The sequence below is a fragment of the Ostrea edulis genome, chromosome 9 (assembly GCF_947568905.1).
Source record: "Ostrea edulis chromosome 9, xbOstEdul1.1, whole genome shotgun sequence".
Lineage (NCBI taxonomy): Eukaryota > Metazoa > Mollusca > Bivalvia > Ostreida > Ostreidae > Ostrea > Ostrea edulis.
The window spans coordinates 27,379,170-27,395,284 of NC_079172.1; the positions used below are offsets into that span (position 1 = coordinate 27,379,170).

The 16,115-nt window shown below is 32.9% G+C and overlaps 1 protein-coding gene across 4 annotated transcripts; it reads left to right on the forward strand.

Annotated features, from left to right (window-relative positions):
* The first annotated feature begins 4,559 nt into the window (after positions 1–4,559).
* Positions 4,560–15,855, forward strand: LOC125658315 (cytoplasmic protein NCK2-like). Of its 4 annotated transcripts, none has more exons than XM_056150017.1 (5): positions 4,560–6,139; positions 7,397–7,448; positions 9,105–9,221; positions 11,183–12,243; positions 12,701–15,855. In XM_056150017.1, exons 4-5 carry the CDS (start codon positions 11,215–11,217, stop codon positions 12,908–12,910), a joined length of 1,239 nt encoding a protein of 412 aa, XP_056005992.1. In that variant the 5' UTR covers positions 4,560–6,139; positions 7,397–7,448; positions 9,105–9,221; positions 11,183–11,214; the 3' UTR covers positions 12,911–15,855. The 4 variants fall into 4 exon arrangements, with proteins under 4 accessions (XP_056005992.1, XP_056005993.1, XP_048745496.2 ...); XM_056150018.1 differs by having other exon boundaries at positions 9,105–9,208; XM_048889539.2 differs by lacking the exon at positions 9,105–9,221.
* Positions 15,856–16,115: the final 260 nt, after the last annotated feature.

The following is a 16,115-nucleotide window of genomic DNA, read 5'->3' on the forward strand; positions in this document are numbered from 1 at the left end:
TCAAACAATCTTTAAGTGAGAATATATTTTATAATGAAACAACAAGGTTGCAAGTACTTGATATACCTTTATTTTGCAAATGATATTATTATTATATATATATCAACCAAAACAACACCCTATTCATCTTGTACACATGGATCTATCAACCAACACAACACCCTATTCAACTTGCACACATGGGTCTATCAACCAAGACAACACCCTATTCAACTTGCACACATGGATCTATCAACCAACACAACACCCTAATCCTATTCAACATGTACCGTTTGAGGCCTCAGTCTGAGTGAGTCAGTGTTGTATCGCCAGACGCTTACATCCCGTCCTTCGAGCTACTTCACTAACGGGTACGTACATTTGACTGGTGCACATGTCTATGGCGCGATCCAGCATTTCAGGAGTTAACTGGGGATCTCTTCTGGCTTTCTATAGTACACTATAAACGGTAAAACCGACGTATCCAATCTTTTTATTCGAAAAATACCAGCAACATTTGCACGTACAAAGGTCCCCAAATCCTCAATACAGATGGTGTTATCCGAGTGCTTTACAATGAGACATTCAAAAAGATAACATTGATTATATTTCTAGTGCTTTGGAATCGGTTTTAATTTAATATCTTTTCATAAAAATTGTCCCTCACTATGCATTAACTGACTATTGAATATTTAAACACATCCCAAGAAAAGGTGTGAACAAGCACATCCAAAATCTCCATATATATGTATAACTCCACATTTGGGAGTGCAGAATAGTAACCATAGGGGGTACATGCAGAATTCGAAGCGTGCTTTTTTATATAGGTAAGTTGACGTAATTGGTTTTGCTACAGCAATAGAGCGTATACCAACATACGACGAAACACAGTGATATTCCCGCTTCGAATTCTGTATCCCCTAAGGTCACTAATGTAGGGTTATACACAGTGAAAATGACCAATGCGGAAAAAAGAGTTAAAATGCCAATTTATGATTGTCAAAGACTAATTGTTTTCACACAGTGAAAAAGAGATAATCAAGCAAAAAAATGTTCGTCTAAAGGGTAGTTTTAGAGTCAAAAGTATATGTCCAATTTAGGATTCGATCCCGTGATCTGGAGTTCAAAATCCATGAGCTCAACACGGAATATTTACATTTCTCTTATATTCCTTTTGAAATTGACATTGATGTCATCATAGACAATGAATACATGTTTGTTGCAAACATTAGTTTGACCATTTTTTTTTTTAGAACTGCCTGTCCGCCTTATCATTACCAAATATGGAGCGTTGTCAAGGTCAAAGGTATGTGTATTGGCTGTTCCGTTTAAAAGTACCAAACGGGTCAACAATATGACATTTTAGTACATTTTTAGATAATATACATAAAGAAATATAAATATAAACAATGAAATGTATTTCTTTCTCGTTTTATCGGGTGGTGAAGGTAAGAATCATCGCAGAAAATTGCATAATCCGTTACATAGCTAGATTACGAGGGTTTTGAAATTTTTCTGCAACGCTTGCTACCTTCATCACCCGATACATGCAACACGGATTATATTTTTGTGTGTGGAAATGCTTGCTACCTTCATTACCCAATAAAACAACAATGAAAGGATGATTTTATTGTTTAAGTATTACATGTACCGACATACATGTATCATACATTTTTTCATCTAAAATAAAATTCCAAAGCGACATTGCTATAGGAAATGAAACAAATTTGCACCTGTGTCCAAATTTAGAGAATGGCTGTTCTATCGACAAGAAACTTACATCTTTCCACTACAGTTAAATGTTTAAAATTAATTATACTTTATCAATTAACAGTATGAAATAAAACTGCCTAGAACCCCAACTTACCTCACAAATTCCCGTTGCTGTTATTGGAAATCATTTCCAAAATGAATATACGCAGAACCATGCTTCCAGGATGTATTATCAACTTAGCCTAACTCAGGTAGATACACAGATGATTAAAGAGCAGGATCTCAATCAGAATGGCGATGTTAAAATAAACAATATCTTGATTAGATATAGCTTCTACACGTGTGTTCGATTGGTGGTACTTGTATTGATTGTGTTCTGTGATTTCTCGTCTGATTACAAAAGCGAGTGTTATGTAGGAGATAATGAAAAATGGAATATAGATATTGTTTTATGTCCCCACCATGAAGCTATCGAGCCATTGTGTGCGTTACCATTTTTGTTTTCTAGATTTTTTTCTGTGCTAGTAGATAACGAGCCAATAGTTGCATGTGTATCTCCTTATCTTGATGACTTACAGGTTAAGTGGATGTTTTTTAGGTTACTTTTATTGGTTATTCTAGCTATACTTTATACACAATAAAATCAATGAATAACACCAAATACTCAATTTGATAATCTTTACTTGTTTGTATGTATAATGTCAAATCTTATACTTTTGCTCTTATCTAGTAATTATTTTATTTTTTGTCACATGGGGGGGGGGGGGGGGGGGGGGGGGGGGCTAAATCTGCCACTCCTACTTTCATCAAATCAATTGCTCTTAGACCTTAAAAATATGTAAATATTAATCATTTTCCGGATTTTTTTTTTTCTTTCTCTGTGTTTGTAGATAATGAGCTGATATTTGGTATGTCTCTCTATACACTGCTAACTAATACTAGATACACGTATGTACAGATCAAGTACGAGTTTCATGTGAATTGACCGATTTTCAATAAAGTTATTACACTTTTATTTGCACCTAATGCTATTTTCACATGCATCCTTGGCCTTTCAAATATTTCAAACTTGAATGTCAGCGAGGGTACACTGACATATTTAGTTTATGTTCAAAATTAAGGTTTCATATCAGCGCATGCCGATATTATGAAAGCCGATTACGACCACTTAAAGGAATATTTCTAAAGGCGTAATAATGCGAACCCAAGGCGCTATATAACGCAATATAAAAGCACAACAACGCGAAGCAAAGGCGTAATAACGCAAATTAAAGGTGTACATTTACTAACGCGAACTGGCAAAGGCGTAATATGGCGAATCAAAGGCTGATAACTATCAAAGGCGTATCAACGTGTAAAACAAGCGTTAAAGGGACTGATTCACGATTTTTCCCAAAATTTTGTTTTTCACTTTTAAGGATCAAAATCTACTGTCCAATGTGTTTAAAAGATTTCAAGTCTTTAGGAAGTACGAAGTGGGAGCACGGTGTTATACTGACGCACTCAAGATGCTACGAGTTCATTAAGGAAATAATTTTATAATTCAATTTAAAGTTAGGAAATACAATATTCTATTATTTGTATAATTAAAAGTTCAATTATTTTGTATCTTTAATTTTTGTTGTTGTAAATCTACCAGTTGGTAGCAGTTACATTGTATCGTCAATATATATGTTTGTGTATTGAATATTGAAGAGCAAAACAGAATGTATGCTATAGGTCTACCAGTGCATATAGCTTCGATATATCCATTTTCTCGCAGTTTATCAGGGTCCCTGTCCAAGCGGGTTTTGAAAAGGTGACTGGGTGTGTTTTTTAAGGTAAAGTTCTTGCTCAATCAAAAAAATTATCCACGTCTTTTTTCTCGTACCTTCCTTCGAAAAATTGAAAAATACTCAGTCTAAATCCTTTCTACCGACAAATAGTACACCCGAGCATGGCACAAAACATCTTAATGTATTATTATTTACAAGCCGTTACCGTGATAATTGGTTTTTTGTCGATTAAATCAAATCTGTTTATGAAATGGCTATTAGATGTTTTCAAACCCGAGGGTGCATATGACGTCACACATAATGGCGAGTAAACTAGCGAAAGAAAATATGCATATCGCAAGATTTGAATTTCATCGCTTTCAAACTCGAAAACTACGCAAAATATTTCATTTAAAACACATTTAAAGTAGTTTTAGGCATAAAAAGAATTAATTTTGCTGAAAAAATGAAAAAGTTTAAAAACATACGTTGTGTCCTTTAAGGTTATACATTATCACAGAAGCTCATTTTAGAGAGTTTATTATTTGTTTTGTAAACAAAGATTTGGGTATGTTATTGTTTACGAAATGGATATTGATCCAAGTTTATTATATCTTTCACACTTCAAGCATTCTTTGGGTAAAATGTGTCATCAAAAAGTTAAAATTTGTGACTGCAAAATTAAGATGCTTTAATATATTACAATATTAATATTTCACTGGTTTGTTTGTATACATTAAAAGACTCAAGTCTTTGTTTATAAACACAGATTTAAGGCTAAAATATTGCTTTTATTTTTGCATTCAGAAGGTCAAAATTTTGGCTGTCAACATTAAATGAGTTATATTTTTAATCTTTAACATAAAAAATGAAAAACATTTTTTTTTTCAAAAATCGTGAACCAGTCCCTTTAAAATTAACGTGAGGAGAAGGTGTAATAATGCAAATGAAGGGTGTATACATGTACATGTAAACATTGTACATTGAATATTATATATTGTATTGTGCAGAATGTTCGACACAATCAAATTTTATAAAAGCTATATTTAATAGCAACAAAGAAATTTCAACGATATTTAAACTCATTCAAGTGGAATTGTCATTAGCATTTTTTTTTTTTTTTTTACACTGAATAGGTAATAACCTTACAGTCCCATACTGAGGACGGAAAACGATAGTCCTTATCACTGGTCCCCCATCTTGCCTACATACTTTTCAACGATTACGGTTTTGTTTCATTCGTTCACCCCATATTCAGTCATTAGTGGAAGTCTGACATTTTATGTGGCTTCAACCTTGGGAAACCCAGGTGGTACCCTACACAGACCAATACTGAGGGCGGAAAACGATAGTCCTAGGGGTTCCTTATCTTCCCTGAATTTTTTTTATGCCATATTACGCCTTTTCAATTCGTATTTCGCATCACGGTGGGTGTGACCGGTCGACAGGGAATGCCTACTCCTCCTACGCACCTGATCCCACCTCTGGTATATCCAGGGGTCCGTGTTTGCCCAACTCTCCATTTTGTATCCCTTATAGGAGTTATGAGATTGATCACTGATCGTCATCATCACATATCAAAGGCACAATATAACGCCTTTGTACATTCGGGCAATAATCTAATTTGTATTGTAATCAAAACTTTGTTAAATACATGTATGTTATGAATGTCTGTCTCTCGTATATGTCTTAAATCATAACTGTTATCATATCATATAACGCCTAAAATTTTTATTTACGTCATGCGACTTTTGATGAGCGCTAGGTCTACGCCTTTTCACTTCGCATTATAATGCCTTTTAAAAGGCGTTATCATTTATCAACATATGCAATTTATATCTTAAAAATTTAATAAAAACCTATTTCAAGTTAAATGTGACTAATTCATCTAAGAAGGGTACTGCAATAATGGTCATAAACAATGGTCCGTGTTAACATGATATCACAAAATCAACAGCGGTCTGAACGAACTACAATAATCTTTTTAAATAAAATCTTACAAAATAACACAGCTGTTACATGTATACCAATACTAGACCTATCCAACTACCCCCTTTTCAGATTTAAAAGCAGTAAGTGTGTCTACAGGTGCAAGTTGGCTTCAAATCAAAGTACGTACGTAACAATCCCCCCCTCCTCGGTGACATCACTAGTTAAAAGAAGTTTGGAGTTATCTCTCTTTGAGGATCCAAGCATTAAAATTTAGTTCCAATAATAGTAAAATAAATTGAAGCATGCAAATTATTCTTTTCAAACCATTACATAAAGCAGTTAACTATATAATATATTTAGAAATACTCAAACAGAATAGTAGAGGTAAAGGGGTTTTCATCCTTTGCGTAGTAATACACGATGTGTCATACAGGAACTACTTTATCAAAATGGAAGGCTGTGATAAGTTGTTCCGAAATAAGTTCAAATTGTTCATTTTTTATGATTCTTAGCGCTCATATTATGCACGGAAAGGCATTTTAATTGATACTGTTGATAACAACTGTTCAAAGTGTACCCACCCGCGAAAAAGTGTAGCAGCTATCCGTAAGCATTGTCTTTTGTTATTGTTTTGCATCATAGACGGAAGTGGAACCCCGAATTCCAAATTCCTATCAATTTAAGAATCAGCCAAAATCTGGAGAATGATGACTCGGATGAAATGTTATCTTGTCATTCAAGGGAGCTGATACATGTTACAGGTAATGAGCACGGTTGTTCACATTTTATCTACATGCATGTCACCCGAAATTCCTCCAATATGCATAATTGAATAGTTTTTAAAGCTGTTTCAGGCCGAAATCAATTTTTCCTCTGGTTTTATCGTATTTCAGTCATTGCACATATTAGGTACATATGTCTCAGATGTTTTCATTGTAGAATAGTTTTTGATTGTACATGTAAAACAACACTTATGATCTAGGATCTGTTTATGTTTCATTCATTCAGTCATATGTACTTGATAGCATTGCAAATTAATGTGTTTCATATTCATGACTTATGAATGAATTTTCAAAAAGGTTTTATTTGGTTGAAATATAGACAATAGCTCACATTTTTTTTCTAGGTGATGCGATATGATTCAGTGTATATGATCTACCTCTCTTTCATCATTGTTCATAATATTTTCAAACAAATTTTCAACAATCCTTGGAGATAAGGAAAATTAATTAGCTTATGAAGGACAGAGACATATATATAAAACAGATATAAGCAACTCACTTGATGACATGTTTACTGTTTAGAGCATATATAGCCAGGGTTCTCAATAAATTTATAAGTAGGAAGAGAAATGTGTTAGCGCCAAAGGCGTGATCTGCTTGGGAGGGGGGGGGGGGGGGGGTCCGGACATTTTTTGTAAATTAGAAGGCCACAGGAGGCATTTCCTTGATTTTTGTCACTTAAATATAGCATTAAAATCATTTGTAAAATGTTAGTAAAATGTGTAAATATACATGAAAAGAAATAAAAGAGGAGAACTTGGGTAGAAGTGGCTTATCCTGACAAATTGATACCCTTCTCTTGCTAGATACAGTGTAGTATCCCCTGAAGCTTAGTTACTTTACCAGCTGTTTATATAAAAGGCTTCAAAATTCCAACAAAAATTCCATAAAAAGAATGTAACTGGTTCAGAGTGAGACTTATGTATGATCTAGTTTTTCTAGTAATATGGTAGAGTATGTATCGCTCTTGATCACGCAAATAAAGAAACAGCGAGCTTGGATGGGTGACCGCTACATGTTACAGTAACAATGTTAGCATTAACACTCTCTTTTCAATAATACATCGAATAGCATTCAAAAGTTCTACGTAATATTAGATAGGTTATTATAAATCTGAACAAGAATGAAGATTCAACTACCAATGAATGCTACCTATAGCTTGTGTTTCTTCATGAAAAAACTTGTCTTCAGATTCTTCTTCGTGATACCCATACTACTTTCGTTTTTGCTTTATAGAAAATCGGGATGGACTTAGTGAAAACAAAACCAGAACAATAGTCTATGTGAGGTAAAAATGGCTTGCTTAACAACAGAAACTGTCCGCATTAGTACTTCATTAAATGAATCGTGATATAACACGACCTATTTTATCTTAACAAAAGGGAGTAGGCAGCGATTTGATGCGAAGTAAGGGGCAAGAAATCGCTGGGTGCCAGCTCTCAATGAGAACCCTGTATAGCATTTTTTAAAATTTCTATTTATTGGAATGATCGATTGATGTTAAGTTTATTTTATTCCTATTATATTTTGGAATCCAACTTAATAAATTTTAAAATGTGTTGATGATTAAGAAATATACTGATATAAAAAAAAAATGCCAATAAAATCATAATTATTTGCAAATTCGCTGATTTGGGTCATGTGTCATCTTTTAAAACTACACTTTCGTTTTATGTTTAAACTTGATTGGCAATTCAAATGAATATATTTTAAAATCATTTTGTTTTAAAGATTAAAGTATGTACATTGTATTTATCATATGATATATATGAGTATTTCATGGTATTAATAATGAATATTTTGTAATTAGTAATTAGCAAATGATATGACTATATATGTCATTTAACTCATGTGTAATTTCTTTATATTTTATGGTGTAACATTACCTTACCATTGGTTTTACAATAATTTCAGTTGGAGACACAGTTTTTCCCCCACTCATTTTAAAAGATGTAAAATATATATGGGCAATTTATACTTTATAAAAAAGCTGAACTGTCCCAACTTAATTTACTTTATATAAAATGAGCAGACATGACTTTCATTTTATGATATAATTTCTGCAATGCATATGATAATAAGATTTTAACAAATGATGATGATGATAATGAAAAATTAAATATCATATGACACAGCAATATTGCCAAAGTAACAAAATGGAGACAGAAAGATTGAGCTAAACACACTAAATGAATTGATTACTTCATTTCCAGGGCTTTGCAATGTGTGTCTTAAATGTCAACTCAAATTTACACAGTGTAAAAAATGTTGATTGAAACCTCTGTTGTAAATTATGGAAAGGTTGACAAATTGAATCAATTCTTTTACATTCAACATAAATTGCAGTAGATATTTACCAACTTTTGATGCACTCCATATCAATAAAACCTTAGTTGAAAATTCATCTTAAGGGAAGAGAATTTTATTTGTTGACCTTAGATATAAAAACAGACAGTCAGACAATCAATATTTTTAGAAAAATATGATCTCTCTCTCTCTCTCTCTCTCTCTCTCTCTCTCTCTCTCTCTCTCTAAATTAACATATTTTAGGACATTTATATCATTACTGGTACAACTTACTTGGTACATTATATATGCATATAAAGAAAAATTATATTCATTTATTGGTGGTGATGTATTTAAACACCATAAAAATATTATATCCTTGACAGTTTAGTGTAATTTTTAATAGTTCAGCCATTTTTAGGTCACCTGAGTAAACATGTATTGCATATTTGGTTAACATCCGCCATCATTCTGCATTAACAATTGAATATTTTTAACTTCTTGATAATTCAAATTCTTTTAAAATTTGGTATGAAGCATCTTTGGAACAATGGGTACATAAATTGTAAATTTTAGGATTCCTACACCCCTGAGTTCTTAGGGGCGGAGCAAAAACAGTCAAAACTTGACAAAATTTCAAAAATCTTCTTCTCTACAGCCATCTGTAAGAAAAACTAGATGCACAGTGATGTAGAGGAGGAAGACCTCTACCAAAATTGTAAACCTGGGTACAGGTTCTGACTCCAGCACCAACCAAACTGGGTATATATTAGAAGTATGCAGAACAAGAAATATTTTTCTAGATTTCATTATAATCATAGCCCTTAGGACTAGTGATGCTTTTAATTAATATACTCAGGTGACCAATTAGGCCTGTGTCCCTCTTATTTAACATGTCTATTATTAGTACAGAGAATCCAAAATGTTTTCACAGGGCCATTTACACTTAAATACTCAATGATGTCTAAGACTGTTTTTTTTTTTTATGCATGATCAGATGGGATGTTTCATGTCAAATTTATCTTCATATACTTCTGATATACAGAAGAACACATCAATTATTCTTGTTCAGTGATCGATTTTTACCTCATCATTTAGGGTCTACAGAAAAATAAAAACAAAGTATTTTTATCAATGGAAATATGGAATTCAGCACATACATGTATGCACAATTTTTTTTATATGCTGTCTGTGGAAACCGGATGTGACGGCAACGTGTATTCGACAAGATGTGTTCAGTCAGAGATATAGGAGGTGTTTCATTGATGTACATTACGATTCCCTCACATTTTCCAAGCTTTTATTGAGAAAGATTACACGACCCCATTAAAGACTAGCATGAACCCCCAGCATCAGCCAGTAGGGCTGTTAACAAGTGTTCTTCAATCTATTTTCTCAGTGTATCTAAAGCTTCATTCTAATTTTTGTTCTGTTGAACTTATCAGCAATCTCTTTTTAGAGGGATTGAGTTTCAGCATGTTTTTCAGAAGCTTATCTGAAAAGCACTAAGTCCTGTTAATTCGTAGTAAAAATACACTGCTGGGATTGCAATTTCAATGGCTTTGGAAAAAAATCTTTTATGTTCAGAGTTCAACTTTAGATTGAAATTAAAATGCTTCTCTTATAATTTCTGTTTCATCTGTATCTGCAGTTGATATTCTATACAAAACGTGTCATGTTGGTAATTTTTCATAAAATGAAGATAGTATTCAGTATACCTAACATGTACACACATATATATACACACACACAAATTAATGCATGTAAATAGACTGATAGACTGAACTTACGGTATGAATATATGATTTTGCAGTAAATATGAGTATGATAAACATATTATGTACATGCAGTTTTACAAGTGCTGTACAATAATTTATGATAGCTAGCACATAATTTATGATGTGAATGAAATTAGATGTGTCCCAGTTATTTTCTTCTAGAGAGCTCTAGTACTTGGTAAGATGTGAAAAGATTTGTTGAAATGTGGGACAGGACTCTCACTAAATGTGTGTATATTAAACTATATACAATTTTACAATAAGTTTCTTATACACAGTTTAATCACATGAGTTGATAACAAACCAAGTAAGTAATCAGTATTCAGGGGGTAAAGAAACACAAGAAATACTTATTGTATTATTTCATTGCTCATTTGCACTCCAGCATGTCCAGTGTACATCTAGAATATTGCATGCAAATTGGCTTTCTTTTTATTTTTTTTAATAGAACATTTATTTTGATCCTATTTTACACATTTCCTACAGTTGTTTTCATAAACAGATTTCAATTCTTCCTCACTGACTGTATATGCCTATTTTGTCCCTCCGAATGCACCTCTGACACAGGGGAGCTCATATCTTGAAACTTAGATATTGTGTACATATGTACACTGTGAGTGGCAGGTCTTTGCTGTTTTTACATATCATAATATCATTTTCTTAAACTAGAGTATAACTGCGTGATGTGGATGCAAGATTTCTTCTAAACTTTTACATAATTTCTTGAATAACTAACATGACAATTATTTTCATACATACATATGCATATATATATATATATATATAGAGAGAGAGAGAGAGAATAAGAAAAATGTTTTACAGTTGACAAGTGTGAACATGAGTCTTGTGCTCATTGTAGCTTCCCATGGAGTATATTGTTCTTAACAGTGTATCAAATGTTTATATACATGTGTGTTTGAAAGAGCATATGATGAAAAGAATTATTTCTCTTTTTCAGGGTGACTAGATCAAGGCTTCCTTGTGGTCACAATGGGGGATGAACAGGTTGTAGTAGTAGCAAAATATGACTACAAAGCAGAGAATGCACAGGAATTAGACATCAAGAAGCATGAAAAGTTGGTTTTGCTGGATGACACAAGAGACTGGTGGAAAGTGCAAAATGCCAGAAATAAATCAGGTTATGTACCATCCAATTATGTCAAGAGGTCCAATTCTAAGGCATCCAAGCTCTTTAGTCGAGTAAAGAAAAATTTAGCCAGAAGGAACAAAAGCGATACAAAAATTACAGGGACGAGTCCTGTTGTGAGTCGAAATGGGGACACTGGAAGTGATGAAAATAGCATTAGTAGTGACATTCAGGCTGTAGATCCACAACCTGCAATAGTGAAATATAATTACTCGCCAAAAAGACCAGATGAGATGGAATTATTCAAAGGAGAACGTGTGACGGTGTTGGAGAAATCCATTGACGGATGGTGGAAGGGTAGAAAGTTGGATAATATCACATCTGGATGGTTTCCTTCCAATTACGTGGATTTGGAGCCGTCGGACCAGAATGACTGTACAGTTTACTCCACAGCTGCCTCCCTGGAAGACGACTCAGTGGTAGATTACTCTACAAACCACCATCAAAATGTTGTCGCTTTGTACGCTTTTCATACAGAAAATCCAGAAGAACTCAGTTTTGAAAAGGGTGAGCGGTTAGTGATTCTCAAACCTTCAGATGATCCAGAGTGGTGGAGGGCTGTGAACAGTCAGGGAGAGATGGGGTTAATCCCCAGAAACTATGTACAGATAATTGAAGTGGATGAAAAACTGGATGTTGAATGCGAGACGAATGCTAGCTCCTGTACACCACAGTCCCAATCGACCAGCAGTCTTTCTAATGCCTCAAATCTCAGTGTGGTCGGGGTCACCAGTAGAAAACAGTTCAGGGTGTCGGGACCTCTGGCAGAGAAAGAGTGGTACTACGGTAAAATTTCACGACAAGAGTGTGAGGACCTGTTACGAAGGTATGCCGCTGATGGGGATTTCATTATACGGGATAGTGAGTCAGCAGTAAGTATTGAATACAAACAACTCTTCATTTGTATGATAATTAGGAAGCTAAGTACTACAATGTACATGTATTTAGTTATTAATAGTGTAGGAGTAATAACTGAGTCATTGCCTGTATAATGCCACAAGCACTTGATTATTTATATATTTATACCAAGCAATGACTTCTGATTGTATGTATATGAAATTCCTAGCATAACTGTATTGGGTTCCTTATTTTGATGACTTTTTACTTAGTAGTGGAAAAAATATTACTGATGTAGATATATTTATATATGTATATGAAAGTTAACATGTAGAGTGAGGTGAACATAGTTAAATCAAAGCTTGCTTTATTTAGAATATCATACACGTTTATGGTTGAATGATTAGAATATTGTACTCTATAATAATAGTTATAAAGTTAATTAATACGTGTATTTGCATCGATTTTCAATACTGTAAAATTTTCTTACAGGGTGGCAATTATACAGTAGTGCTGAAGGCGACTGAGAGAAACAAACATTTTCGTGTACAGGTGAACGACGAAGGATTGTATCAGATCGGGCAACAGAAGTTTGCAAACCTAGATGATCTAATCGAACATTACAAGAAACACCCCATATTCAAGAGTGAGAATGAAAAATTGTATTTAGTCAAAGCGTTTAACCTGCCAGCGGAGTTTTGATAATGTGTACACGATACATGTTTCTTACAGTAATTGATATGAGATTATATATGCCTGTCTTACATTTATATTTATTTCTGTCTTTAAGTTATTCTGTCCATCATTTTCAAACATTTTCAGACATATGATACAGAATAATTTTCTGAGTTAATGTACATATAGTCATGTTGATAGGAATTTGTTTTAATGAAAAAGTGTTTCGAAATGCAAATTTAAAAAAAAAATTTTTTGGGGTTTTTTGTGAGATTGATGCCAGGCTGTAAAAATAGATATACACATTTGAATACACTTTTTAGGTAGTTTGAAGTTGTAAACATGGTAAATTTTATCTGTTGCAAGGTTGCATACATATAGGTTATTTTACCATTAGGCTGGTTGTACTTATATTAAAATTCAAGAACCTATTTAAGAATGAGTACTGTACCAAAATTAGTATGTATACAATGTACATACTTAGATTTTGATATTTTGTACTTCAGTTATGATGAAGCATGTTCAAATAATTATAAAGCATTTCAATAGTGTTTAATGGTCAAAAACACTAATGGGTTTGTGAGGTCATTATCGTTGATGACAACTTGCTTTCTAGTGGCTTTTAATGATATTATGTTGGGCTGCTTTTTAAAGAAGGGACTTGCAAGAAAATAGATAGTTAAAAGAAAAAAAATTGAACTCCTTAAAAGAATTCATCATACAGAACCAGTGATTTTTCCATTACACATTGCAGGGGGGAATTACATATCTTAATTACATGTGCTAATTAAGTATATAACTTTTATACACCTCTTGAGGAGCAGGTGAATTGACATTTCTGTACCATTTCCATTCACATCCAGAGATTTTTTCAACACAAATTGTTATTTTAAAAAAACAAACAAACTTGGTTTAAATTATTTTAGATATTGAATGTAATATGTATATTATTCACCGAGAAGATTGTCTCCTTTTATTGAAGGGGGTTATCCGTGTATGATTTGTCTGTAACACATATACATGCTATAGTATTAATTAAACAGGTGTTTTATGAAATGTGTATCAAATGTAATTTATTAATTCAATGAATGACCAACACTAGCAATGTGCAGTATAAGATTAATATCACTCCCAAGTTGTAAATGGTCTTATTCAGGGTTCCAATAGTCCCCACCCCTCCATTTCATATATATGTAATAACTCTAGTCAGTATAGACTTCAAGATGATTTTAAACTTTTATCATGTACACAATTTTCACCCCTCCACCATATTATGTAATATATGTGTAATTCTTTCATCCCAATTATGGAATTTAGTGCTGTTGTGAGTTTGAAAGAAAATCATTTTCTTGCTCAAATTGTTAGAAGGAAGAGGTTTCATTGCTGTTTATGATTGTGCTATAAATGTTAAAGGAACTTTTTTTGAGGTTCTCTGCATTTGAAAATGAAAACCTAGGACTACAAGTTTTGAAATGCTGATTAATGTCTGGTGGTTATAGAGGGAGAGAGGTTCACCTTCCTTTACATCTGCCACATTTTCTTCCTGTGCAACATGGAACAAGGTTCAAAATGAAGGGTTTTGTTGGTTGCATCATGACCTTTATGCACAATTTACTATATGTAGTATATGCCATTGTCAGAAATTTAATACATTAGGAAAAAGGAACAATTTTAATTCTGTGAAAATACAAGCACAGTTTCAAGATTCACATGAGTGTTGTGATATATACTGTGGCGTGTTGATCTTGACTCCTATCAGCATGGTCACTTGATAAAGTTCATTAAGATTTTAAGAGAACATCTGCAATGAATGTATGTTTTAAATTGTTTTGTTTGAATTAGTGGCTTAAACTGGCTTTACAATCATTGCAATGTATTCAAGTACATGTACTGTACCGTCTTTACAACCTCAACATCAGTCTTTTTCATATTATATAGTTTCAAAATGTCTGTAAATAAAAAGTTTTCTGGTTTAATATTGACACCTCCAATGTTTGGTTATGACTGATGTAAAAATTTATTTCTTGTGAAAATCCATGTATTTTTTCTCACAAAATCTTGTAAACCTTGACCGAAAATGGGCATGAAAATCGGTGCTCTGGAATATTCCTATTTTTTTGTTTTGTTTTGTACCATTTCTGTGCTGTGTACTCGGAGATGTCTAATAATGCTTACCTTGTTTCATTTTCTCCAGTGCATGTATTTCAGAGTTAATTAGAATTAAAGAGATGTCAATACGCAGAATATACAGTTTTATTATGAAGTCTTGGCAAAAAAAAAAAAAATTTACTTGTATATCTGTGTTAATTCATCTGAAGTGCAAGTGAACTTCTTGAAAAGAATGTGTCAAGTCCAAGTTGACAATACATTGTACTGATTTGCATATTTTCACCTAGTTATTATTTTAAAAGGCATGGAGACAAAATTTACTTTGGAGAAACGGGTCAGTTTTTATTGTAAAATGGCCATGTACTTGTTATATTGGTGAATATGTTGAGTGAATCTGGTGGGTTGTCACTTATGAAATATACATGGTATTGACAATTGTTTCTTTTTTGTTTTATGAAGTCATTAGTACTTGCTGTACAAGGTACAATTATTTTTTTTTTTATCTGAAAGAAAATGTGATATGTCATGTGTCAGATTTTAATATAGTTACTACAAAAATAGGTTGTGTATCTTTTGAACTTAAAAATGGCACAGACTCCAAAATCATGAGTTGCCTTCCTTTATATAGAGTAGATGTATCTCAAAGCTTTACAAAGCCATGTTATGGGCCTCTGTTAATTGAAGGTATTAAGCTTCATGGTGGACAATTTTTTCCTTCTTTTTTTCAGGAATGGTGAACATTTATAAAAAGTTTTGGCTTGTTGATTCAGTTGTAAATGGGAGTTGTGCATTTATATTCTTAGATTTTAACAAGGACATTTTGTATAACTGCATGACAACTGAATAAATTGAGATAAAAGATATATTTGAACTTATTATGTGCATAAATAAGGTTTGCAATCATAAGCAATTTTTATAAACCATAATGAGTACATGCAAAGAAATTACAAAAACTTCATGCTGAGATAGAGACCCAGAATTTGCTTGGCATATTAGAAATGAATCCACTGTGGTCTTTATCGTAGACCTTCAGAATATCCATGTATTTATACCAGTGAGTTTTGGTGGGTGAATATTGTTGCAAGTAAACTAGTTTAGGTTTAAAAATTGTTAAATTAAATTC

Coding starts and splice junctions, on each gene's coding strand:
- LOC125658315 (XM_056150017.1), top strand. CDS start 11,215: ATGGGGGATGAACAGGTTGTAGTAGTAGCAAAATATGACTACAAAGCA. Junction 12,244..12,700: donor TACGGGATAGTGAGTCAGCA/GTAAGTATTGAA, acceptor ATTTTCTTACAG/GGTGGCAATTATACAGTAGT.